Raw genomic sequence first — 26,489 nt, 5'->3', positions numbered from 1 at the left:
GGCTGAGTGATAGAGTGAGCGGGAACAGAAAGGAAGAGAGTAAAAGAATGGAATGATATAGAATGTTGAAAAAAAATAATGGGTTTCAACTTAAGGCAGAACATATATAGTAGATGGCGGTGTATTCACTTTCATACATTTTTAAATGGATGAGGGACTAAATATTTGCCTCTTTCTTGTCTTTGGTTCACTCAAAGTGCTGTACACTACATCAACATAACAGAAGAGAACGATCCGCTCTACCAAAATGTTATTTCTAAAGTTTTGGTAGATATAATCCTTGATATTCTCAAGTGATGTTAGAGGACACAGAAGCACTTATTTAGATGCGTCAGTGTGCTCGTCTTTGAGCCTTCTCTGCAGCTGTCATACAGTTTTTTTATTATTCAAATCCAATATCCACCGCTTGCTTGACACATTTGAAATTTATGAAGGCAAGCATACAATGCTATGTTGTACAATGTATATTGAAATCTGAACTCGCTTTTTGTGAAGTCCCATAGCTTTATTCATTTAATGTTCACCTTCTACGTACCTCTTAACAGTATACAAATATATATGTGTGTATACATATATCGCGATATATTTAGATTATTATTTATATATATCGATATTATATGCACCTTTAAATGTAATCCAAACTATCTTTTTTCCTGTGAAGATCTGCGACTTTAGGGGTACTGTTTTATCCATAGAAATAGCTTTGTCATGGTAGATCACATTTTGAAAAGAAGCTCAGTGTCAGGGCTGAGTGCTCCTCTAAAGGGGAGAGTAGGTTCACGCCAAATGACCATGTTCTTTAGTTATTCACTATGTTATCTTTTTCAGATGAACCTTTTTGATGTTGTTCCCCATCTAATCAATCTTCTACCCTTCCACCTTATTATTGATGTTTCTACACATACGCACCCTTGATTGTACCGTTACTGCTCTGCTCCCTAAAGCCCATACTTTAGTGTGTCTTTCTTCTTCCCTGTCTCAGATCCAGGTAATCAGCTTTATCACAGAGCAGAACTGGGACTCGCTGGAAGTGTTTGACGGAGGGGATAACTCTGACACCATGCTTGGCAGCTTCTCAGGTATAGCTGTATATTTGCTCACATTGTGTGCATTTCTGTCTTTCTTTCTTCATGTTTTCAATGTTTATTACCACCTCAACCATGGACATACAACATGTATACCTGCCTAAAGCGTAGTCGAAGCAACATAATAGCCTCATCAGTTTTCACAGAGCAGAATACACCCTTGAACACATATTGTGTTGGTTACCACGTACAATACTTAAAACGGGGGCCTCGAGTGGCACCGTTGGTATTGTAACACTGCTTAGTCGCATACAGAGTGGAAACAGGGAGCGGATGGAAGAGGTTCAAAATTTCAAACTGGTTGAGCTTCTCCTGGAAAACCTTGGAACACTTCTACAAAGCAGGCCCTTTTCTGTGTGGAATTGAATTGATCCTTTGTTTACAGTCTCTGTGTTACTGCCCTCAAATGGCAACAGGGAATTCTCCGTTTGTACTGTATGTGCTGGGAACCTGACCGAAAGTAAATGTAAGACGCACCCTGAATAACTTGTTTTTTCGAGCTGAGTACATACATACCCACATATTGGAAGATACTAGCTGCTCTGTTCTGTGTGGCCTTAGTAGGGCACAATGTTATGCATCTGCTTTTCTAAATATCCGAATGAAAACGATACACTATCATTCATGCGTTCATTTTCGCTTAATGTACACACAAACAAAGATATTTTTGTGTTGCTATGCAGGAGATAGCATTGCTAAACTACACTATTAATCTCCTCCCCAAGGCACCACGGTCCCAGCTCTTCTTAACAGCACCTCCAACCAACTCTACCTCCACTTCTTCTCTGATATCAGTGTGTCTGCGGCAGGATTCCGGTTGGAATACAAAAGTAAGTGGGGAGAGGAAAAAAGCCACTTGATGTAAAGTACCAATGCCCTGAGGACAAGTATTACAATGCCAGTGTACAGCATTTCAGGGATACACTTGCAAAAATGTAAAATATTATTCAGAACTTTGTTTTTATGAGTGAATAATCACCCGACACTAAGAATTGTTGTGTTTTCCATAACTTATAATGAAGCGTTGGTATCTACAAAGGTAGCGGGTCTATACAGAGTTTGCTTTGTTGTAAAGCAGGCGGCAGAGTGCAAAACATTATATTCCAAGCTGCCGTCTGACTTCCATTGCTTCTAAAGTAGGCTTTTGTTATTATGGAAGGGATGGGCTGTGAACGACGCAAAAGACATTACCAGGTTATTTTAGAACGGTGGCTCTCGGCTTGGAAAAGGAGGAGTGAGTGCAACAACACGGCTAGAAGCAACCACATCCTACACATTGTCCCTTTTAATCAAATAGGAGTACTTACTTGTTTCTCCTTCTATATTATAGTCACATTTCCATTGTACTTTTGAATCCTGTCTGTCATGTTTCTGTATAGTTATTACAATTTCCTTCCTTTCTCGCTGTTCATGGGTTTTTTTTAAATCTATTTCTCAGCGGTGTCTCTGACCAGATGTCCAGAGCCTGTTGTTCCTATGAACAGCATCAAGGTTGGGGAGCGTCTTCAGATGAATAATGTGGTGTCTTTCCAGTGTGAACCTGGATATACTTTACAGGTAATACGTGACCAAAACAATGATTGATGCTTATCTTCTTTTGGCTTTTTCAGTTATTTCATCGAGTAGTGATTAAAAAAAGAGACTACGGTAGACTGGATCATGGAGCCAGACACTTCAGTAGTTTATTTAAAAGTGATCTGTTCATTTCTCAGCCCCACTGAATTGTATGCTCTGATAATGTTAATTAGATTTCATTGATGTCAACATATTTGAAATAATGTATGGATTACTGTGTTTTTTAAATGACTAGTAGTGCAGTGCAGTTTTTTATTGGAACCAAATGATGCAAGGGCTTACTTGCTAAATGTGATAATGTCATGATTCAGGGGGTGATTATTATGTATTTCATCCACCTTGGCTGTTTTGATGCATGTTTTTCCCTTAAGTTGCTCAAACACCAACAGCAAAAGGCAGGATAGGTCTCAGGACAGGTTTCGACCATCTGCTGCCTCGAAGGTGTGGTGCTATGAACTATATCTGCACAGGTTGATTCGACTGTGGTCTGCTCATCCTTCAGAGCTTCCACTGGAGTCATCTGGGCTTCAGGGCCCATTCTACGCGACACAAGATCATCAGGACTTGTCCATTTGCTGTGTCATAGAGTTGTGTTGAGTCTGATTGCAGCAGAACAATTATCAGATTTGATTAAAAACGGTTAGCAGGAATTATTCAATGAATGCTCATGTCTGGATAATCAAATAATAACTGCTGTTATTTCTGTCAGTTTTAAGTCATCTACTACATTGCATTCATTTATATAGACAGAATATTTCTTTGCTCCCAGTATTTGCAGTACAAGCATTATGGAGGAGAAGTAAGGTCCAATAACCCAGGTATAAAAGAAGTCATTAAACTTCTGGCCAACATTGACTACAGAATCACATTTTATTGTACAGGTTGAATTAGTTATCCTGTTAAAACGCAGATTTCCTCTATATTCTTGTGTGCAGAAATTCCTCCTTGCTTCCTACGCTTATCTACTTGAAAGACGATGATTAATGATTGTTACATCTGACCTAAATTCAGGCTGCAGGCTAAGGTAGATAAGCCAAAGAGGAAATTAAGATATCATCCGTCAAGCTTAAAAATACGTAACGTCTTTATCAACAACTGCAGTATCAATGCTTGAACAGTGAGTCATGTAAAAATGTGCATTATAACAGTTCAGAAGACTTCACCAGCTTGTTGTTTCGTCTTTATTTGTAACTCATGCAGAGTCTTGTGGCTCATTAAAGTGTGCCAGGCTTTCTCTGACAACACATTTTCAGTAAAGGTCAGCTGAGTCAGCCCATTATGTTCTAACAACAAAATGTGTTGTTGCAATCAAATGTATGTTTTTCCATCTTTATGGCAATTTAGCTTTGAAACTCAGATGCAGAGCTTTCTGATTTTGTTTTTTTGTAATGCTAATTTTGGCATTGCAACAGTAAGTGATCACCCTAATAAGCCAGCAGTGCTCCCCATCTATTATTTTCTGTCACTTTAGATAGATTTAGTCATTACATCGCCACAGGATGTCATGTGGAGACAGGCAACAGGTTCAAACAATTGGAGCAACAGTAGAGCGACATTTTAATTAATCGCCTCTTTTGTTGTTCTTTGCCCGCTCTGTGCAGGGGAACTCACATATCACCTGTATGCCTGGAACCGTCAGACGATGGAACTACCCACCTCCTCTCTGCATAGGTAAAAATATCCTCTTTTTCTTTATTTGCATCTAAGCCATGCCTTCTTTCTGGTTTGTCTCTACATCTACATTCTCACTTTTTTCCTAGAAGACACGTTACCTTGCACAGCTAACTTTTTCAAACAATATACCGAGCATGTAATTTTAAACTTAATGTGTGTGAAGAATCGTTGCCCTTGAATGAAAGCTGATTGAAAAAAACGTATCGCCACACACTAAGTAACGAATCATTTTTTTACAATTTTTTTTCAATACTGTTTCACAGCTCACTCACGTAAGCAGTTTTTATAGCAGGCATGAGATAGCCTTTTAACCCATCGGAAAATTAATAAAATGTGAGATGAGAAAAAGCAAGGGGTATATTTCCCGATAGTTTTTTTGTTTGAGATGATGGGACCTTATGCACTCTTAAAATGATATTTCGACATAAAATGCTGGGTGCACCCACTGAATGAAACGGCATTAGGTTCCTTTTCTATTCTTCACCTCAATTCTTCCTCCCTGTGAGAGTGCCATGACAAACAGGTGCCACTCTTTGCAACAACCTACTATTGCCTAATTAGTTCCATCTCAGACTGAGATTGGTTGAAGTCAAGAGAAGATCCATCGGTTCATAAGCATCATCATTTTCCTGATTACCCTGGTTCTCTGCGTGTGGTTTCACCCTCCTTTGACTTGTGTTGGCAGTTTGTTTCATTTAGTTCTTAATCACACACGCAGTGTTTGAGTTTTTTTTACCTCTGTGTTTCTTGTTCTCGTTAGTCTGCACATTATTTTATAATTACTTTCAACATCCTTTCATCTTTTTTTATTTTGGTGTCAGGAACTCTCGCTCTTTTCATCATTCTTGATCCAATCATTGCTTTTACTCATTTTTTCAATCCAATTTTTTCTCCTCACTTCACAAAAACATTTATTCATCAGTTGTTTTAAGATGAAAGGAGAAGGATGAATGAAGCGCAGCACAATATACAGTACAGCATATGGCACCTCAATATCAATAAGTAGAAAAAAAAGAGCTCCAGAGTTCCCTCATATGTTTAAGATGCTGTATGTCAATTTAATACATTTCACAATTTGTGTCCTTTTTTAATTGAATTACATCTTGTTTTCATCATTGATATTGAAATGATAACCACATTGATTTGATTGAAATGTATGACATTTAATGTTGTATAAGGATGAAGGAGAATATCCTTATTTGAGCATCTAAGAAAGGATTGGAGCACATTGACCTGCATTAAAAATTGATCTGGTTTCCTCAAAGCAATATAAACCCACCCAAAATATAAAAAATATATATATTTCTCAACTGCTTTAGTATAACTGAAACAAAATTGAATAACTTTTCTCATATATAGTCCCCAAATATATTCTATTAGTACTGTAGTTTTTCAAGACTCCCAATATCACAAACAAAGAAGTGTATTGAACTGTGTTTGTGGGACTAACAAAGTGCTGTGTCTGCCCTCGGCCAGCTCAATGTGGTGGTATCCGGGAAGAGATGGAGGGCATGATTCTCAGCCCTGGTTTCCCTGGCAACTACCCGAGCAACGGTGACTGTACCTGGAGAATCTACTTGCCCGTTGGTTATGGTGAGCATCATGAGAGGCTCTTAAAGCATTTCAAGAACCTTCAATTATAGAAATTGTAGGGCTGGAGTTTGGGATGACAACATTTGTAGTTGTTGATACATGTCTTTTAACTGTTATCTAAAAGCCTGTACTAGCACGTCAATGGCATTGCTCTTTCAATTTCCTATCCCCTCTTTCTCAATAGTGCTGCTTTCTTTTTTTCCCAGGAGCCAACCTTCAGTTCCTCAACTTCTCCACTGAGGCCAACCATGATTTTCTTGAGATACGCAACGGTCCCCTTGATACAAGCTCCGTGATTGGTCGATTAAGTGGCCAGGATATTGCCTCCTCCCTTCTCACCACCTCCCATGAGACCACAGTATATTTCCATAGTGACCATTCACAGAACAAACCGGGGTTCAGATTCGAGTACCAGGGTAAGAGACCAAGAATATTGTTGAAGAAAGTGTACTCCGGGATGCAGAAGATTGAAGTGCGAAATTAGTATCAGCTCCAGGGTTGTCTTAGACCAAAATAGTCTATGCTAATATATATTTATAAAAATGATCATAATCACCATGGCTAATTGTTGCCGAGCTAATCCAGTTTCAGTTTTAGGAGTTACATTCATCTCCACAGCTTTATAAAACTAGTAATTACTTCAGTGTCACTGGAGCTTTTTGGTTACTTCAAGCCATCTTTTCTGTCGCTGAAATGGCAGGACTGCAGAGACTGTAACTATAATGGTCAGAGCTATTTCCCAAATGGGCACAATCACAGAATACACTAGAAAGTCTGAGATGAATTATGTTTCGTAACAGCGTCACTTCAGTAAAGTCATAACATTACTGGATCGGTCCTAGAACTGATTGTCAGACTAATCAAGCCTACAGAGCCAGTAAGTTCCCCAGCTCTATAAATGTCTCTCAACACTTAAAAGATTTCCTAAGCATGTACCAATAAAAGGCTTCACTACATATCTGTAAGGCAGCACGGAATATGTTGCCGTGGTCTGCAAATGCAACAGGCACACAGAGTTTGTATTTTTTGATTCAACAAACCAACCAGCAATCGGAAGATAGCATTGTGTATTTACATAATTATGTGTACATTAGCATATAAATGAATCATTATATTTGCAAATATCCCCCTTTTGCAGTATTTGCATGAGTTATCGCCTACAGAGAAGCTATGATCCATAGAAATCAATTTATTTTGTGATATTTCTATCCTGGCTCTTCAAGGCTCATTGCATGCTTTGCTATTCTTTCCAAGAGGAAGAGGAACAAAAAGTAGGAATTATTTACCCACACTACTTCTGATGACTGCACCATACTCCTCCAGCACAAGTCAAACCTGCCCCTAGCATTTCTCCTTCCCTCTGAAAACTCCTGTCTTAGAAGGATGAGTTGGAAGAGAAGTGAGTGGGCGGTTGAGCAAAAGGAAGAACCGGATCAGAAAGCAGAACGTATCGAGGCATATCCCTAAAGTTGGGAATTGATTGATCATAGAGAATGATCATATGGGGCACACTGTTTAATATATAAAAAATATTATTACAGTATTTTTTGTTTTATTTTTGTTTTAATGCTATCTGAATGTTTAGAATGAGTCTGAATAAAAGTAAAAATAAAAGTATACTGATTTGAAAAGACTGATGTAGTTGACGTTCTCTCCCCAGCTTATGAGCTACAGGAGTGCCCTGATCCGGAGCCTTTCCGTTTCGGGGTTGTGGTGGGTGCTGGCTACAACGTGGGCCAGTCCATTTCCTTTGAGTGTCTGCCTGGGTACCAACTAATGGGACACTCCATCCTAACCTGTGAGCACGGCACGACGCGCAATTGGGATCACCCTTTCCCTCACTGCGAAGGTAGGTGATGCGAGATTTGTCATAATAAAATCCAAACATTACATTATATTAACACATTAACTACTCTGAACGCTGTGTCATCTTCCAAACAAGAGGCCGACAAGACTAATGAACGCAGAACCAAAGTAGTAACATTAATTCCTGTTTAGAGAACGTAGTGAGCTATTGAGTATCATTAGTGCGAAGTGGGCTATAGAGATAATGATTATCTATTATGAATAATGCAATGAAGCTGAATTATCATATCCATTAATGAAGCAAAGTATTCTTCAATAAAAATCAATACTGTGCGGTGGACACGAACGGAGGCAAACAAAGGACGAATAAAAGAGGGCCTGAATTCAAAAAGAAAAGTTATGTGTGCGCTTTCTTTTGCCTCATCCTCGACCCACATTGTCACGCTCCAGCTGTCAATTATTCAATAAGGGAGGCGAAATTACACAAAAAAGGTGATGGCCATGACACTGAAATTTTGAATGGGCAAGCAGGGAGATAAATGCAAGTGAGATATGGGGCAACCGAGTGAAAATGAAGAGGGAACACGAGAAAGTCTATTCTTTCATAGCAATTTCTTTATTATAGGGATTTTCAATATTCACATGACATTAAAAGCTGAACAATTATTGTCCAAGGACATTTTTCCTGTGTGCGTGTGAGTGGTGGAAAAGGACGCGGAGGACTAGGCAGTTGTGTGAATATTTACTTAACATTTAATATGTTCATGTATATCCATTTGTCTGTGATTAGTACAACTCTGTCATGCAGAAGCACGCGCATGCACAATGTGACTCTTCACCAGCCTGACCCAAATCTTTGACCATTCAACATCCAAATCAGTATTTGAATGCAGCATTTGGGCTTTCAAATCACAAATAGCCCATGAAGTAAGGAGTAGTAATCCCACATTATTTCTTATGTATCAACATCTCTGCCTTTGATTGGAAAGAAAATGTGTTGATCTTGTTTAGATGTTCTCCTCATAGCCATAGTTATTATTACATGGCAGCTGACCATGTTACTTCTTTATTTGACCCATACTGCCTGTTCTCCACTCGCACTCACTGTACTATTTGCACAGATTTTCTCTCAGGAGGATGAGGGACATTGATTGTTGTTACTTGGCCTCCACTCACCTACTTGGAATTATCATTATACAATGTTCTTACTATAAAATGAGAGCAATGTACCCTTCCTTTTTTAAAATTGTTTACAATTCTCCCTACACTTAAACCTTCGCTCTTTTCTTCCTCCTTCATCTTACATATCGGTTCGGAGGACACAAATTGTCGAGGGCTCCAACAAGAACATTTACTATAGTGATTTAGAACATCCAAATCTAATTTAGTTCAGAATTTAATCTCTGTATCTAAATATTTCTAAATCATTATCATCATATGCATCATATTTTCCATTAACCCTTGTGTTGCCTTAGGGTCATTTTGACCCGAATCAATATTACACCCTCCCCCCGCCTTTGGGCCTTTTTGACCCGATTCAATGTTTCACCCTCCTGTTACCTTTATATTTACTAACAAATTTTACCCTTTGGGTTCAATTTGACGCCAGCAATTAAAACCTCCAGAAAATTATTAGAATTAATATTGTTTTCCAAGTTTAAGTGTGAGGCACTTTATGTTTGTTTGTTGACTACCGAAAGAACACCGACATTAAACATTGAATGGGGTTAAATTAATCCTAAAGCGGGGGGAGGGTGTAATATTGATTCGGGTCAAAATGACCCTAAGGCAACACAAGGGTTAATTGTTTTATTTAATTGTGTCATTGACCAAAGAAAGAAGAAACCAATGAAGAGAGATTTGCAGTTTTTACCAGAATTAATCATATTAATTGTCTCTCATGCAGCTATCATCCCAACATATGCTTTAAAGCAATATAGTTGTTTTAGTCAAAAAATATACTTGTCATGGGAATAGAGCCATATGTGTGGAGCAGGTTTAGTTGCGCCTATATGTCTTACGTGGAGGTTCTCTAGTCCGATCCAACACAGCAAACTGTCCTCCTCCCCTCAGCCTTGACAAAGGCAGCTCGGAACAGATCCACTCCTTCTGTTCTCATCTTCGATAATTAAAATAATATAAATATGATATTTGCAGACCAGTGTTTTTACTTTTATGTTTTCATCAGTCACTCCCCCAGTTGTGTAAAGTGTAGGAAGCTTGCCTGTTGATGGCGTCAGCCGTATGTACAACTCCATCGTGTCCAGGGTTTAATCAATCGGTCCTATTGATAGCTTATTTTAACAGGTGAGCCAGCACCCTGTCTACCCCAGGGCTAAAGCATTTGGCCATAACATGAACACACATATAACCTGAGAGAGAAACAGAAGGATACAGATCATATGCCCGTAGCCATCAACTAAATACTTGTCTGGGTTGCTTAAGATGCCTGCACTTCTGCGATTACCACTCCTTCTTGATTTGTCATGCTTTACCACGGTGAACATGGTGCTTCTCTCAGGGCACCAGCAGGAATGCTAAGCTTCGTAATCGTTAAGTTGGTTCGAGCCTCCTGAGTTCCTGAGGAATGTTTGAAATATACACTACCGTTCAAAAGGCGATTAGCAAACACAATGTACCATTAGAACACTGGAGTGATAGTTGATGGAAATGGGCCTCTATACACCTATGGAGATATTTCATTAGAAACCAGACGTTTCCACCTAGAATAGTCATTTACCACATTAACAATGTATAGTGTGTATTTTTGATTAATGTTATCTTTATTGAAAAAACAGTGCTTTTCTTTGAAAAATAAAGACATTTCTAAAAGACCCCAAACTTTTGAACGGTAGTGTAGTTACAAATTATATGCATGCAGATTGGATGCTGGGTGCAGGTTAGTTTGTCCGTATATGTGTGAGTGAGTGTTACTGTATATCTGTCAGGTTGTGCAGGGTGTTTATTTTTAATTTTTTTACTTATGATGTCAGGCATGTGTGAACTTGGGGGGTTCCATAGTGTTGTCAGCGCTGTCATAGATATGCTATTTTAAACTTTCCTGTCACTCAAACTCATACATTTACACACACGTATCCACTTCTCATACACACAACCACAAAAGCCCAGGCCACACTAACTCCTCGCCTTGTCTCCGCGCTCTCTCTGTTCACCCCAGTGGGAAAGGGTTGAGGCCGTATCTGGGCAAAACACTCCATCCAAGTCCCCACTTGCTAACAGGCTTTACCGGCTAATCTTTAGCTCAGACAAGCGCCTGGGCACTAGACGAAGAGTAAAGGAGAGGGGGAGCGAGACACTGAGAAGCGAAGCAGAAGAAGCTGGGGATGAAAAATTCCCTTTTTCAACCGATTGCTGATAAATTATGGATGTATCCTGTTGTATTCTTGGCCCACTGATATATATATATATATATACTATTCCTCCCTTTCTACCTTCCTCAGTGCCTTGCGGTGGGAACATCACATCAGACAATGGGACCATCTTCTCCCCGGGTTACCCAGAGGAGTACCCAAGCTCAGCTGACTGCTCATGGCTGATCACTGTGGCTCACGGCTTTGGCATTAAAATCAACTTCACCCTGCTTCAGGTTCATGGGCCACACGATTTTATCTCTGTCTGGTAAGAAATGATTGCTTCCTGTGGCTACAGATATGTGGAACGACAGGTTATGAAGAACTGAATAATGCACCTTAATATTTCATATAATGTCCCATTATATTTGGTGGTAAACTTACATTATATTTTTTACTAGTCATAACTAAAATAAAATCTTGAGCCCATCTTAACAAAATGGGTAACTCTTTCCTATCCGGTACCTCACGTTGTTACCCCCCCTGATATCTGCCTCTGTTGTCTCATTTGACAAAACCCTCGTCCTTTTAAGATCATCCCGTCTCTGATTTATAATGTTTTTCATATGGAGTCTTAATAAAAGAAAAAATGTTTCCTAAATACCAAACAGTAACATGTAAAGAACCAATCAAAGCAGGAATATCGTTCTCACCCTATTTGAGAGAAAAGAGAGGGAGTAGGTTTTGGCTGGTGGAAAAGTTTGTGCTCTATTTACGTGTGTTAATGTTTGTGTAAGGACAGGTATGTCGTAGCTGTGTGTCTCTTTGCCTGACTGAGTATCAAGGGGGTAAAGCTTCCTTTCATCATCTCATCATATTGTGGGGCTGGGACTGCCATATGTGCGACCAAAGACAGGATTTTGCATGCATGATGGTTGCCAGTCCCAGTTGATGCCTTCTCCCTGAGACAAGCTGCAAAGGTCCCAGCTCTCAGCGAGACCGGAGATCTGACTGCCAGTCAACCTGGCAACTTGACAACCACATGAGAAGTCCACATGGCATGGGGGTGTCATCTCTCGTAATGGATTGGGCTGCTGGTAGAAAGATTCTTGTAGTTCATAAGGAGGTTTTGTCAGCAGGTACGCATGGCTAAAAATATCCACTTTTTAGTGCATTGTTGATCTTCTGTAAACTGCCCCCACTGTGCTGATCTTTCCCAACAAGCTCACGCAGAGCCAAGATGGGGGACTATCATGTTCCCCAGTTTCCAGTAACCACCGCTGTGTATCTAACCACTGAACTACTGAGCCAAGGAAATGGGCCCCGTAATGGAGGCTTGGCCAGAGGGCTGTCAGGCAGCGGTCCCTAGCCAGCCGTTTCAGAGCTGCTTGTAATCTCCCATGCCCAGTCTGACAGCCAAAGACAGATGGTTTTTAAGCTGAATGGTTGTGGCAGAAATCTGGAAGCTGACTTAATCGGCCATGCCCATGTCAGGGGACTGCCAAGGCCGGGCCGCAGCTTCCAGAAACACTCCCATTGGATGGCAGTTAGCAGGAAAAGCGCAATCCAGACCTGTCATTCCACGCTCATCTGTAATTTTTACCTTAGTTTAACGTAATCACCTAGAGCAGCCCAGAGTAATTGCCTTGGGTATGATGAAGTGAGAGCAGCTTGGTTATACTCTGCTGCCGCAAGATGCTTGACAATAATCTGGCATGCGTCTTTTTTTGGTTAACTAGGGTGACCAGACGTCCGGTTTTCCCCGGACATGTCCTGCTTTTGAGACCTAAAAAATGCGTCCGGCAGGGATTCCAAAAACGTCCGGGATTTTGCTTCGTCGGATATTTGTGTTTCTCTGGGTTTTCACAAACTAGTATTTACCCCTTACAAGTTTTGGAAATGGTATCTCCCTTACGTTCCACCTTCTTGCGTGCTCTGACGGTATAGAGAACAGTCATTGGTCGACTGATCTCACGGTTGCCAGATACACGATAATTATCCTCCAAATACAACCATTTTGAGCCTTTGGTACGATACTTCACCATATCCAATGTGGCAACACGGAGCACCTTGCCGCCTCCACTAGTTCATTGTTGTTTGTGCTATAAACTACTACCAGCGCCGCCGCTCCCATCGCGCACTACGCGCTGTGCGCAGGGCACCAAGTCCTGAGGGGGCTCCACAAAATAGGCAACAAAAAAATCCTCATAGTTATAATAATTCTAATGCCGATATTATTTCAGTCTAGAAATATTAGGCAACCTTTAGGCATGTATATCACAAAACAGGCAGAACAAGAGAGATGTTTAATCTCAGCTTTTTCTTTTAGGGATGGTCCACAAGAGACAGCCAGGAAACTGGGAGTATTTACTGATGGAGAGCCGAATAACCCGCCCAGTAGCACATCCAATCAAGTGCTGATACGTTTCCATAGCAACACAGAGAAGGGTGGATTATTCCATATCAGCTATCAAGGTATGTAAATGTTTTTCCTTCCCTGATAAAAATTTCTACGAGACATTTATCACGTTCTGTGTTTGACTCCTTTCTTGTCTTTGATTCTTTCAATCCAGTTTACAGACTGCAGTTCTGCCTGCCACCCCCCATCATTCCTAATGCAGAGATCCTGATGGCAAGCAAAGAGTTTAAAATCGGTAAGTGGAAATGCTGTAATTAAAAGGCATATTCATCCCCATGTGGCCAACAACACGCACTGATATCTAAGCACTCCTGACTCTCTTTATCTTGGACGTCATAAGGCAATTGTACTGAATGCAGACTCAACCCATACCGACAAAAACTTGGGATTTTGAGGCCGCATTATGAATAAATGATTAGGAGAAAATAATCAGAACGCCAGAGGGATTTGAGGAAGGTGCTCTCTCTGTAGAAGACAATGAAGATGAATTCTCCTTATCTGTTTATTTACATACCTCCTTGCCGCATTGCAAGACACAAAAGCAGCAACAATGACAGAGTGTTTCATCTTTAGAATCCCCAGTGAGGATTTATTATGGTACTTTTTTCCACTGTTCATTTTTGCTTTTCCTGAAACACACAATGGATCATGATTACTTCTGTATCCTGACTAAGGAGCTCTGGTTGTTGTATGAAGACATCTTGGCTTGTATTATTCTTATGGACTCTTGCTGTCATCTCTGATCCCTCATTAATTGTACCTCTCCCTCCCCCTTATCCCTCTGTTCAGGTGATATAGTGCGCTACCGATGTCTTCCAGGCTACCAGTTAAATGGGAACAGCATCCTGACGTGCCAGTTGGGGACACACTTGGAGTTCGAGGGGCCTCCACCCTCATGTGATGGTGAGCGAATGCCTTCGGTGTGAAAACTTACCAAAGGAGAGGCATGCTCTCTTTTTCACTAAGCAACTACACTCGGGAGATTGTTAACATTTTAACACAATCTCCCAAAAAAGAACCCCTTCCAAATTTACCTGGATCTCCGTGCCTTTCTCTTTATACATCCATGGACACTGCACCTTTTTTTAAAAGCACCTTAGTGGTTGGAGAGGAAAGCACTTTTCTGGCTATATTTATCCTGCAGGTCAAAGGATCAGATCTACGACAAGTTCTCCCTTTTCCCATCTTGATAACACTTTCTCTCATAGTTGTATTTAGTGTGTTTTTCTCCTCCTGCTTCATCTTTTCTTAGTATCTCCCTATAACACTATCTATCTGGAATATACAAATACTGTGAAAGGGTTCAGAAATGCCTGTGTGTGTCGTTATAGGCCGATGTGATACGCGATTAACTGCTAGCTCAGCAGTCAACAGCTGATCAAACAGCAGCTAACACAGCCCACTACACTCTTATAAGCTAGTCCAAATCACACCAGCAGCGCAATGCCCCAGCGTAGAAACAATGGGTTCAGCTGGTCAAGTCATTGTGTTGCACAAATGTACCACAACACAAGTGAAACACTGTCTTCCTCTGCCAATGCTCTGACTTTACTTCCAGCATTGTTTGCTCTAATCATTCTGCTCTCATCATGGACTTGTGGACTAGTTTGAATTTTGCTTCACTCTTTGCACCCGTGTGTACTTTTTCTGTCTGTAGTCATGGAGCCGCAGCCGCACTTCAATTTGGTAGCACTTTCCATCTCTGTGGATAATACTCGACTCCCATGAGGCTGAGGGTGGTTGTTGTGGTGCCCTCTACGTGCTGAGATATTGTCCTCCCAAAGGAATCAATGAGCGCAGTGTTCCCAGCACACCGTGTCCTCATAGCACTGTATAGTGTGTGGAATACTTTTCCTCCGGGCAAGTGACTGGGTGCATAGAGGGGTCCCAGCCAACTATCATACAATTATTCTGTTCTTGAAAAAAAAAGATTTTCTCCTCTGTCTCGCTTTGTCATTGTTTGTGACTCACTCTGTTTGTGGGTTATACGGTAGACATGGGAGAGTAGGTGGAATTTGATTAATACAATTAATTTGGAGCGCTAGATAGGAAAAATATGCAAATGCAGTCAGCATGAGAGGAAAAAGGAAGATGAGTTGGTGGAACAACGAGGGCAATGAAAGGGGAAAAGGAGATATGTGTAGGCTAATTTTAAAGACGTGGAATAATTATACCCAGAACGCCGAGGAGCCTGAAAGTATGAAAATGCAAGTGAGGAAAAAAGAAAGTCAGGAAAATACGTTGAGTCTTTTTTGCTTCCCTATGAAGTTCTGCCTTTTGCCAGCTCACCTTTCACTGCACTTGCAGACCTCTGCTGCTGGGAATATATACGTGTATTCATGTTTTGTGTGCCCTCTTAATTGTTCACCTTAAGCTTAGAGACACTTATACTGGGGGACCAGCATTTCCACCAAACTCCCGCAAGCCGTCAAGTTGCCTGCATAGACATACATGTAAAATGGAGAGGCGAGCCATAGATAGCAGGAGCTGAAGGAGTCTGCAATCGAGTGAGAGGAAGTAAAGGGCAGGGAGGAACCGACTGCTGCCAATGTGAAGGACGAGGAGAAGTTTGTGTGGGGAGAGAAGAGTGTAGGTTAAGAAGAGTGTCGCTGAGGTTAATCTGAATGAGCAGAATTCTGTAGAAGAAAAAGTAAATCTGTCTGGAAAGATGGAGGAGAGACTGCTAAATGAGCAAGGGGATGGCGAGGAAGTGAGAGTAGGACAGGCGTCAAAAAGCGAGGCGAGACGGGGAGTGACTTAGTTGGAGGGCAGCAAAGAGATGAAGTGCACATCTCATTGAAATGCAGGGGAGATTCCGGCTGCAGCTGCACCTATCAAATCACCACTTCTAGCTCTGACAAGCCCAGACCCCCCCCCCCCCCCCCACACACACACACACACACACTTTCCCATTGCGCACATCATACACTCGTACATATTCTGTATGCACACACACTCTGGTATGTGTCTGGGTTCCACAGCGGTGGATGTTGTCATTGTGAGACCGGAGAGCGGCGCTGGAGCCGACAGGCGGTTCTGCAGTGTTGCTTGCCCCTCGGCGCCAGTATCCTCTCTTGTCCTTTGCATTCCCTCCTCACTCACTCGCCACTTCCCTCCCCCGACTCACTCGAGTCAGACTTCTGTTCTTATGGAACACATGTACCCCTTTATTCTCCCTTCTTTTGTTTCTTTATTTTTTGGTATCTTTCTCTCAGGCCTGTTCAAAACAGAGCACGGTGCAAGGTATTCACACACGTTTCCCCACCAGTATCGCTCAATGCCAAGATGTGTCTTCTTTCTTTCGCTCAACACTGACAAACAGGCCCATCTTTGTTTTTTTCTTTATTTAATCCGGAGAATTATCGCCAGTCAAACTGGGAAATGGGTTTAAGCTTACTCGTATAGCATTGCTTGCCATTTGAGCAACCAGTGGATTTGTGCATTATTTGATTTCCCTGCTATTTGATTAAACTGGGTTGTGTTGGACACTCCGCCCCGAACAACATCTGCTCGATGCGCCCACGGGGAGTTCAAGCTTTACACACACACACACACACACACACACAGAGCAACCCCATCAGTATAAAGTGTTGCTTGAATCCATTATTGAAACACAAAGAGCTCTGATGATCCCAAATCCCTGTGGTTATCCCCCAGACAGATTTCTGGTTAAAACCTGTATAATCACCCGTCACATTAGTTTCTCAACTAGCTCACTTTCTTCATCCCTCTCGTTCCCTTCGCCTCCATCGCCTCTCTGTCTAACTCCCTTTTGTTCCCTAGATTTTTTTTTTTCCCCGAGCCCTCTTCTTTTAGCCCTACAGAATGGATTACAGCTGCCTCTTTTTTATTTACACCTACATTGTCATCGCATACTTCACAGAGTTGTTAGGCCCTGATCCACGCTAATGCTCATGTTGTGGCCCATCCCCTTCAATCAGCTTGTTATTGCTCTTCAGTTTATGCTCATTAAATACCAACACGAGTCAAGGCATCTCAACAGACCCGCTGCACTTTAAGCTTGATGTATTGCGGATTTATGCACGTCCATACTTTCAAACTGGAGTGCACAAATGTGCATGTATGGATGCAGATGCACATCTGCACAGAAGCCTTCTACAGCATTTTTCACTGGGAGGCTGTTGCATACCATGAACAAATCATACACAGACAGATGGGGGTGTCTCACAGAATACAGTTACTGCTACCAGCTTATTCCATTCCTTGTCTCATTAAACTGAAAGTTTGTTTTGAGCCCTATCGATGTTGATGTCACCTTTTGTGTTGCTGCCTTTTTCCAGCTGTCAGATGTGTCCCCTAATACCCTTTTTTTTATAGCCAAAAGGAGTAATGCTTCATTTCAAAGTTAGTTTTAATAAGTAGCAGCAATAAATAAGAGCCCCTGCCTGTCTGTCTCCATCGGCTCCAAGACAAGCTGATGGCAGTTTGAAGTTTTCTGAAAGGTCACTGACAACACACATCTGATCCACATCTGAGAATAGATTGTTTCATGAACTTCACTCTGAGATTTTAGATGCAGATTCCCAGCACAATTAATTCAAGCCCCTTGAATGACACCACTGAAGTGCTTGATGTTGTAAATGAATTTGGAATTTGGGAAGAGTTTAGATTACGCTCCCTTCTACTTCCAAAGTTAGATACCAAGAGGACGTTATATATTTCTGACTACATAATGCAACATGATGGCATTATTATTGTAGCATGTAGCATTGTTCACGCTGCGGGAAGTGTATTGGCTTGATGTGTTGCTCTCAAACAACAATTTTACTCTCCTACCAATTTGCAAAATGTCCCCTTAATGTGTTGAGTTATACTACTACTACAACTACTTTAGATTAATTTAATTAGAATTACTTTTTGCATGCCATTCCCCGTTGTTTTTTTCCAGTTTCTTGACCTATGGTAAACATCTGCATATATTTTGTTTTGTCCTATTTTAAGCACAATTTGTTTGGGATTTTTTGCTCCTTTAAGAACGATACAATGAAAAACAAAAACAGTTGTCAAATCTTTGACTAGAACCTTCTTCATTTTCATTCATCTGAGAGTGACAGCTTACCTGACATTATCTGTAATTTCCTGAGGCAATAAATCCTGTCTCGTACATTTTATTTTCATTTTTATTCTGAGGATTATTTGCAAATGCAGTTTAAACCAGGCTGTCTGCCGTGATGTTTTTCCTGCAAATGTAATAATACCTTCCCCTATAAACACACAGAGAGAGGAGGTTTGAACAAGTCAACAAACACACACACGGATACACACACAGCAATGCATTGACAGACACACAGCCAACCACGTACACAAAAACAAGTTTACACACTGTCCCACAAAGGAGGCGCTGCTGAAATGAGATTCTGAGCTGCAAGAGCCAAGTGCTGTCTTACCCTGAGGCAGAACACGCTCAAGTATTCAAATTGTGGCAAACAACTGGGGCATTTACATCCACGGATATATTTTCTGCTGCACAAGGTTGATAAAGACACAGACACACACAATATGTCATGCAAAAAACACCTGATCGCGTGCAATTTGAAGTGTTTTTTAAATCACAAGTATAGCCTCTGGCTGCTGTTTAACAAGAGAGATTTAAAAAAAAAATTAAATGGTCTTTTGTTAATTGTCGGGCTCTTATCAAGCTGCGGGGTTGAGTTCCAGCACCGCCTTCAGTGTTAAATCAGTAAATCTCATTATGTATGCCAAAGTAGGCCCTTAGGATTCTTATAGTAAGCAGTGATATAGAATAAAACAGTTAATTTCTTGGAGAATGTTGACTATGTGGGTTATTGGTATCTTATTTAGCTCGTACAACACGTACATATATTTATCTGCTGTGGAAAGAGTTAATTCAGAGTGTCCTTCTTTAGCACTCAGCCCCATTAGGTGGGCCGCAAAAACAATATGAAGGAAACTAAGTGTTGCATTGTGACATTGTTTCAGCATTGGCTTCCTGTCATGTCACAGTTGGTTTTGTGGGGTTCCACTGTGTATGCAGACAGTTCTGGCAGATTACAGCATCACAGCAAAAATGCAACAGACATGAATGTCTCATAATGACTGAAACCACTTGGAAATGTCAACGGATGTCATTGAGATGTCCCTCAACAAAACCAATGACGAGGGGGAATTAGAAGAGCGGATGGATGTGGTCCGCCCAGACCTGCCACAGCAATGGGACTTCCAGGCAGATGTGAGCATTAGACGTAAATTTAGCATCACATCTGTCACATAGTGACAATGAGCAAAGAGGAGGAAATATGCTTGTGGCAAGTCAGTAATATTACATAATGTATAAGCCTTTTCTTGGACAGACTTCGCATGGACAGCTTTGTTTACTGCCAAAGCTTCAGCACCAGGATGACAATTAGCTTAGCTGTGCTTTTAGTCACGTCGAGTTGCCCTCCAACAACAACACAAACTACATGGGTCGAACCAATTCAATCTGTGCTTCAAGGTCAATTTAATTCACTATAAAGAATGAGCATCCGTGACATGTTAGTTGCATTTTTGAAGAGAAAAAAAAACTAAACGGCAAAACACAAACATATTATTATTCCTGTTATTCAAATTAATTTGCTATTTTTTTTCTCTGCCTTTTATTTCTCTCAACAGTGACTTGTCCCATGAATGAGGTACTGACAGCTTCCACGGGTGTCATCATGAGCCAATCACCAGGCAACGGTTTCCCCCATTTTGAGTCCTGCTCCTGGGTGGTCAAAGTCGAACCTGGCTACAATATCACCTTCACTATTGAACACTTCCAGACCAGCCGTCAGTTTGATGAGCTTGAGATATTTGATGGTGAGTCATTGCTTTTTGTTGGAAGTGTACATATGAAGACCAGCATACAGTACAGTATCATGTAATTTAGTGAGCGGCATTATACTTATTAGAACCTTTTTGTTTTATCTAAAAGAGCGTCATGTTAGATTCCTGTTCTGTGTGATGCCCAATTTACTGTTCAGTCGACTATTGATCCAAAAGTCCCTCCCACCACATGTCCTTGGCCAAATACTCATTTGCCCTAATTTCCACGATTAAAGACTAAAATGATCCATACAGATTAATTTACTGCTCCTTACTAAACTCTGCATCTACTAACAGAAAATCACAGTCTCCCGTGTCAGAACATCTACATCTCTCTTCTACATGAGAATTAGATTAGAGGCACAGACAGCAACTCTGCCAGGCTGCACAGAGAAAATGGCGGTCGTACACACGAGTGTTCCTGATTAGTGCTTTTCATCTTCTGCCGAGTGGAGGGGAACAGACAGTTGCTCACCTTGTGGTTGCCAAGCCAATTATGGAAATATGGCTTAGCAACTTTTGATTTTGAAGGTGTAACAAAATGTACGGTACCTCAAAAGACATGATTAGGGAAAACTATATCCATTTCAAAAGGCAGACTTTAACACTTTGGAGTCTGAGGGCATGTTCTCAATTTTCTCCTCTTAAATTCACCGTAAAAAAAAAAATCCATCCATACAAAATGAGAATTTTTACCAATTTACATTTACAAGGAAAATGCACTTCAGGTTACCTTTCGGATTCAAGTGTCTCGGTGATGGAACTTGGGGCATTATTATGGTCTTATTCTTATAATTCACAAAGTTCATATTCACAAAGTAATTTTTTTCTTTCCCAATCCAGGTCCATCCAGACAGAACCCTCTTCTGATTACCCTCAGTGGTAACTATTCTAACCCACTGAGCATCACCAGCTCCAGTAACAAAGTCTATCTGCACTGGTCCTTTGATCACACGACCAGCCACAAAGGCTTCCGCATACGCTACTCAGGTGAGTCAAGACCGCCACACACAAGCCTGAAGTTAGACAGAGAGAGAGAGACATTTTATATGAATGATTTACATTGCATTCAATTAGCTGACGCTTTTATCCAAAGCGAGTTACACCGTAGACACAGCTACGGGGAGCCATCCGGGGTTAAGTGTCTTGCACAAGGACACATCGACTAGGGCGAGCAGAGCCGGGGATCGAACGGCCGATCCTCTGATTGAAAGACGAACCTGCTAACTACTGACCCACAGTCACCCAGCAGCATTTCGGCTTGATTATCAGAAGAACATTATTTCTTCTTGACGTTGTTGTGTGTGAGTGCTCATCAGAGGTGCCTTTACTCGTCTCTGCACGAAAGACCAACAATGTGGATGCCAAATGTAGCTGGAATTTCTAGGAATATGAGCAATCTCCATGACAACCTACCGGGGGCGGCGGGCATCTGCAGCCCTCCTTGCTCTGCAGCACAGGCCTGGAACTTTGTAAACACCGTTTTTTTATTTATTTATGTGTTGCTTATAATTCTTCTTTACTGTCCTGCTCCCAAGAAAGATCCGTCGCTATACGACACCTGCATATCTGGCTCGGAATTATGACTGTGTAAATATTTAAAAGGCTCCCTCCGTTCTGTATCAACACCACTCAGCCAGATTGACTAATCATCTCTCTCCTCTCAGAGGAGCTCTGTCTCCCCAACCGGATGTTCTGTCGTTTCTCTGCACTTTTTTTCTCTCCTCTTTTTGCCATGATGCATTTTGCCGTAGCAGACAAAATGACAGACGGGCTAAGTGATGGCTGAGAACCCTCAAGTTGCCTTGGTCAATATGGAGTTGCCTTCTGTACTACCTTGGTCGGGAGAAAGAAACAGATGGCACAGGCAGATTCATGTATTCGGCTGTGTCCTTCATCAATCCATCTCTTTTTCTCTCCATAGGCCGGTCTTCCATCACCTTCTTGCAGACATTTCCTCGAGCAGCCCGCCATCTCAGTTTTCTTTTACGTTTCACCGTCCATAGCTTCCCTCACCTTTCCTCTATGACATCATTTAGTTCACCTTTTCCATCGATTCAAGCAAATTACAATCTGTCTGGCTCTGTCGCTATCTTCCTTGCTATCTCCTTCTGCTCATAAGTCCCTTCCTCTTTTCTGTATCACCAGCCCCCTTCCCTCCCTTTTTCTCCTCCTCTCTATTATCTATTCCAATCCAGTCACCTGCCAATGTAGATCTTATCCCTTTGAGCTGCAGGGCTGATTGCAGTGAGACAAGCTGTATACTATAATAGGCAGAGAGAAGGAGGGAGCCAGGAACACAGAGACACTGATAGAAGTGAAGAATTGAACTCAAGGGTGGCTCGGGAGCCGCCAGTCACAGTGACTGACAGGAGAAGGCCTAGCTAAGGAAAATGGATTCGCTCAGTTGGCATTTTAAATATAGTATTTTAATGTTGTGGGTGTTCTATTCCTTACCTTTATGAGGGCATTAATGAAGAAATGTTTAAAACTTGAATGCTTACACTTATGTCCAACATTCGAAGGGTAACAACTGTGTATCATCAACCAAGAAATCTCACAAATGCTGAATAAATTTGACAACGCTGACATGGCTTTAAGTCTGTATGCTGTAAGGGAGTTGGTTATATCTGATTGCAGCGCAAACAAATCCAGCTGACTTGAAAGAGGCCATTTTCTTTATTTTTATAAAACTATAATGTGGTCATTGTGATCAAACGTAATTGATAATACGCTCTTGTGTCCGTGCTTCTCTTCTCATCTGCTAGCCGTGTTCTGTTGCATCACAATATTCAATATTTCTTAAATGTTTTCACAATGCGTGTTCTTAATCATTCTTCAGCACGGTTTGTGGGTAGTAATGTCATGTGATTGTGAGATCTGCAAAATGCAATTCATGGATCTGTTACTGGCACCATTTAGGAGGATAACGAACACGATTATTGCAGCTAACAACTTGGGCAACAAACAAAAAACGGTGCTTTGTTCCTGTTATTATGTATCTATTACTTTTATGATCCTCTGTTGCCGCTGACAACTCCTGTTTCGCTTTGCAGATCATTAGTTTCCTCTTATCCATTTTTCTTCTCTGTAGTCTGCAGGTTTTGCCTTAATGAGATGGAATTGTAGAGTTTATTAATATATCCTCTTTTACCACCTCAGGCATGGAAGACTGATGCAAAAGAGATCTGGGGCTTTGTGCTATTGAAGGCACATTAGTCCTTCTTCTACTCAATAAAAACAGCATCATTATTGTTTTTTATGCCTGTTGCACTCAATGTTATCGATATGCATATTTATAACTTTACCTATTTCATTTCGTTTTTCATAGTGGCTTACTGTAGCCCACACAACAACCCTGTGAATGGCACAGTGCACAGCCTTACAGGCACTAAACTGGGCAGCACCCTGCGCTTCAGCTGCGACCAGGGCTTTCGGCTTATTGGTCAGAGCAGTGCCACGTGCACCCGCAGTGCACAGGGGATCTACCAGTGGAATGCACCTGTGCCCCTTTGCCAAGGTGAGTGCCAAATCACAGCCACAGGCCACGAGTAAGGAAAAGAATGTTGGAAGTTGTTTCGAAAAACAGATTAGAAAGACTGAATTCATTTTTTTCTGAACGTAAGTTAGACAGATGGAAAAGAAATAGCTGTGCAGGATCATTTCACATTGAAAATACAAATCGAGTCGTTTTCTTCAATTAAGTTGCTTTTCGTCATTATATATATAATTACAACTGAGCTCATTCAGTATTTAGTCCCACTTCTCAAAAGTAAGGATAAATCTGATAACTGCAGAGAAAAGAAAACACTTTTGTTGCAGATGTATTTTGCAGGTTTAGTCGTTCGAATTGAAGTTGATTGAAAAAACAAAACATCACTGGATCCTTTTGGTTTGGCTCAAAGTCTGATTTCAGCTGACAGTGTTCCATCACCAACAGCCCCTCAGCCTCTGGCGTGCTCCAAGGAAGCTCACTTCGCCATTAATGATATTTGGTTTACCTGAGCTGAATTGTTTGATATATCAGAATAACGGATTATAGTCACAGATAACTGATCGTAATTTTTTTTCAGTAATGAAATGAACAGCAGAGACTTGACACAAAAAAATTTACATATGAAAACTATGAATAAAGTCATTGCTATTGGGACTACTGAGGTATCTACTTTAATTTTAAAAATATAATGTATAATAAAAATATATATAATACATAGGTATATTACTTTATACAAGTTCAAATTTGTATACGATTTAGACAGCTGTGCTGCTGTTGAAGTATCTTTATTGATTCCTAATTAGAGTAAATTCTCCATGTGTGTTCAGATTTTATTTTATATGCCATCACAAAAACATCAAAAATAAAAGCTACATTTTCAGAGATTTTCCAACCAGAGTTATTAATAGTATCAGCTGAAGCGAAAAGAGAGCAGCCGGGCTGCCATTCAATTCCTGGTCAAATCAGCACCAGGTGTAATCTCCACATGTGCTCTCTCTAGACTTGATTGTTTACTATTGTGCAGATGGCAGCCCAGGCTAATGTTTACTGCACATCATTGCCGGCTCTGGAAGTTTGTACAGGAAGCCGATTGTGATCGAGTCCCTCTGCATACAAAGAAGGTTATTAAAATACTCTCTGCTACAGGGGCTTTTCTTCTCCTAACCACATGTTTGTTGTACCTTTCCACCACACCCTCGTTCCCTTCTAGTCACGTCGTGTGGAATGCCAGTGCCTCCGGTCAACGGCAGTATTGGGGGGAAGGACTTCTCTTTAGGAGCCAGGGCCACGTACCAGTGCAATCCAGGATTTCGGCTTGCAGGGCCTGTCACCACCTCAATGATCTGCCAGGAATCTGGGAGGTGGAGCCCCATTGAGGCACCACCCAGATGTGTTCGTGAGTATTCCTTTTACTGTCAGTTTAGTTATTTGCAGTATTATCAGTAGAACAAACGCATTTAAGGTATTTAGAAAATATTTCCGACAAGTGTATAGTTTAATATTTATTATTTATCCTCGGACCTTCCAGCGGTGACCTGCCCCGACATCGGCCACTCTGCTGTGGAACATGGGAGATGGAGGCTAATCTATGGTACTCAAAACCAGTATGATGCTCTATTGATGCTCATATGTGACCCTGGATATTACTACAGGGGTCAAAGGGTCATTCGCTGCCAGGCCAACAGCACCTGGAACTACCCAGATCCACGGCCAGACTGTGACAGTAAGTGTATACTGCACTAATTTTCCCAGTTTCTTGTGTAATAGTCATTAGCCAAGCATGAATTGTAATTGCATCCAAATGTATGGCATTCCACTGTGATAACTAAACAGGCACTCATTTTCTCACCAAAACCAAATGAATGAAAGGAAAACGATTTTCCAACAAAACAAATTAGTGTTCTTGTTGATTGTATTGTGACCCTATGGGATTGTAACGCATGATAATGTTTTCTTATTCAGTCATCTCCTGCGGAGACCTTGGGACTCCACCAAATGGCAACAAGATTGGAACATTGACTGTGTATGGAGCCACTGCCATTTTCTCCTGCAACACAGGATATACCTTGGTGGGCTCTCGGGTACGAGAGTGTATGTCCAATGGGCTTTGGAGTGGATCACAGGTCCAGTGTCTAGGTGAGATCCTCAGCACCCATAAATGAGTATAACTCTATAAAAATCTTCTCATTTGCAGTATTATTAGAAACACTTATGTCTGACCTTTACTCTGTTCTTCTTCACTCATCCACAGCGGGCCATTGTGGCAGCCCGGAGCCCATCGTGAATGGACAGATCAATGGAGAGAATTATAACTATCGAGGCAGCGTTGTGTACCAGTGTAACCCAGGATTTCGTCTCATTGGGGTGTCGGTGCGAATCTGTGAACAGGATCACCGCTGGTCAGGACGCACTCCTGTCTGTGTCTGTAAGTGCCAACAGAGAACAGTTCTTTATGAGTAACACTATGGGTGGTATCGTCGCTAGTTAAAGACTTAAATTAGCAGAGGAGGGTGAATATGTCATACTCTGAACTCTGGTAAGTTATCTACGAAAAACAAATCACAACAAAACAAAGTTGCAAACTCTCGCCTTAATTGTGCTGATCAATGATTTGTAATGAGTGCAGACATTTATTTGCCAGGGATGCTCCTACCATCTCCGTACTGACAATCAAAATACACTCTAAAAGCCAGCATTATTCC

The 26,489-nt window shown here is 41.2% G+C and overlaps 1 protein-coding gene across 1 annotated transcript in view; it reads left to right on the top strand.

Moving 5' to 3' along the window:
• Window positions 1-26,489, top strand: part of csmd2 (CUB and Sushi multiple domains 2) — a 208,905-nt gene that overhangs the window by 154,188 nt on the left and 28,228 nt on the right. Inside the window, exons 37-54 of the mRNA XM_056417277.1 lie at window positions 983-1,079; window positions 1,811-1,915; window positions 2,524-2,642; window positions 4,262-4,331; window positions 5,811-5,927; window positions 6,134-6,343; window positions 7,588-7,776; window positions 11,195-11,372; window positions 13,374-13,519; window positions 13,618-13,698; window positions 14,253-14,366; window positions 20,097-20,285; window positions 21,135-21,281; window positions 23,623-23,811; window positions 24,998-25,183; window positions 25,316-25,510; window positions 25,750-25,923; window positions 26,039-26,212. Of these exons, the coding sequence (XP_056273252.1) occupies window positions 983-1,079; window positions 1,811-1,915; window positions 2,524-2,642; window positions 4,262-4,331; window positions 5,811-5,927; window positions 6,134-6,343; window positions 7,588-7,776; window positions 11,195-11,372; window positions 13,374-13,519; window positions 13,618-13,698; window positions 14,253-14,366; window positions 20,097-20,285; window positions 21,135-21,281; window positions 23,623-23,811; window positions 24,998-25,183; window positions 25,316-25,510; window positions 25,750-25,923; window positions 26,039-26,212 (2,680 nt within the window). The remainder of the gene's footprint in view (window positions 1-982; window positions 1,080-1,810; window positions 1,916-2,523; window positions 2,643-4,261; window positions 4,332-5,810; window positions 5,928-6,133; window positions 6,344-7,587; window positions 7,777-11,194; window positions 11,373-13,373; window positions 13,520-13,617; window positions 13,699-14,252; window positions 14,367-20,096; window positions 20,286-21,134; window positions 21,282-23,622; window positions 23,812-24,997; window positions 25,184-25,315; window positions 25,511-25,749; window positions 25,924-26,038; window positions 26,213-26,489) is intronic.

This window comes from Pseudoliparis swirei, chromosome 1, assembly GCF_029220125.1.
Source record: "Pseudoliparis swirei isolate HS2019 ecotype Mariana Trench chromosome 1, NWPU_hadal_v1, whole genome shotgun sequence".
NCBI lineage: Eukaryota > Metazoa > Chordata > Actinopteri > Perciformes > Liparidae > Pseudoliparis > Pseudoliparis swirei.
This window is presented reverse-complemented; position numbering and strand designations above follow the sequence as displayed.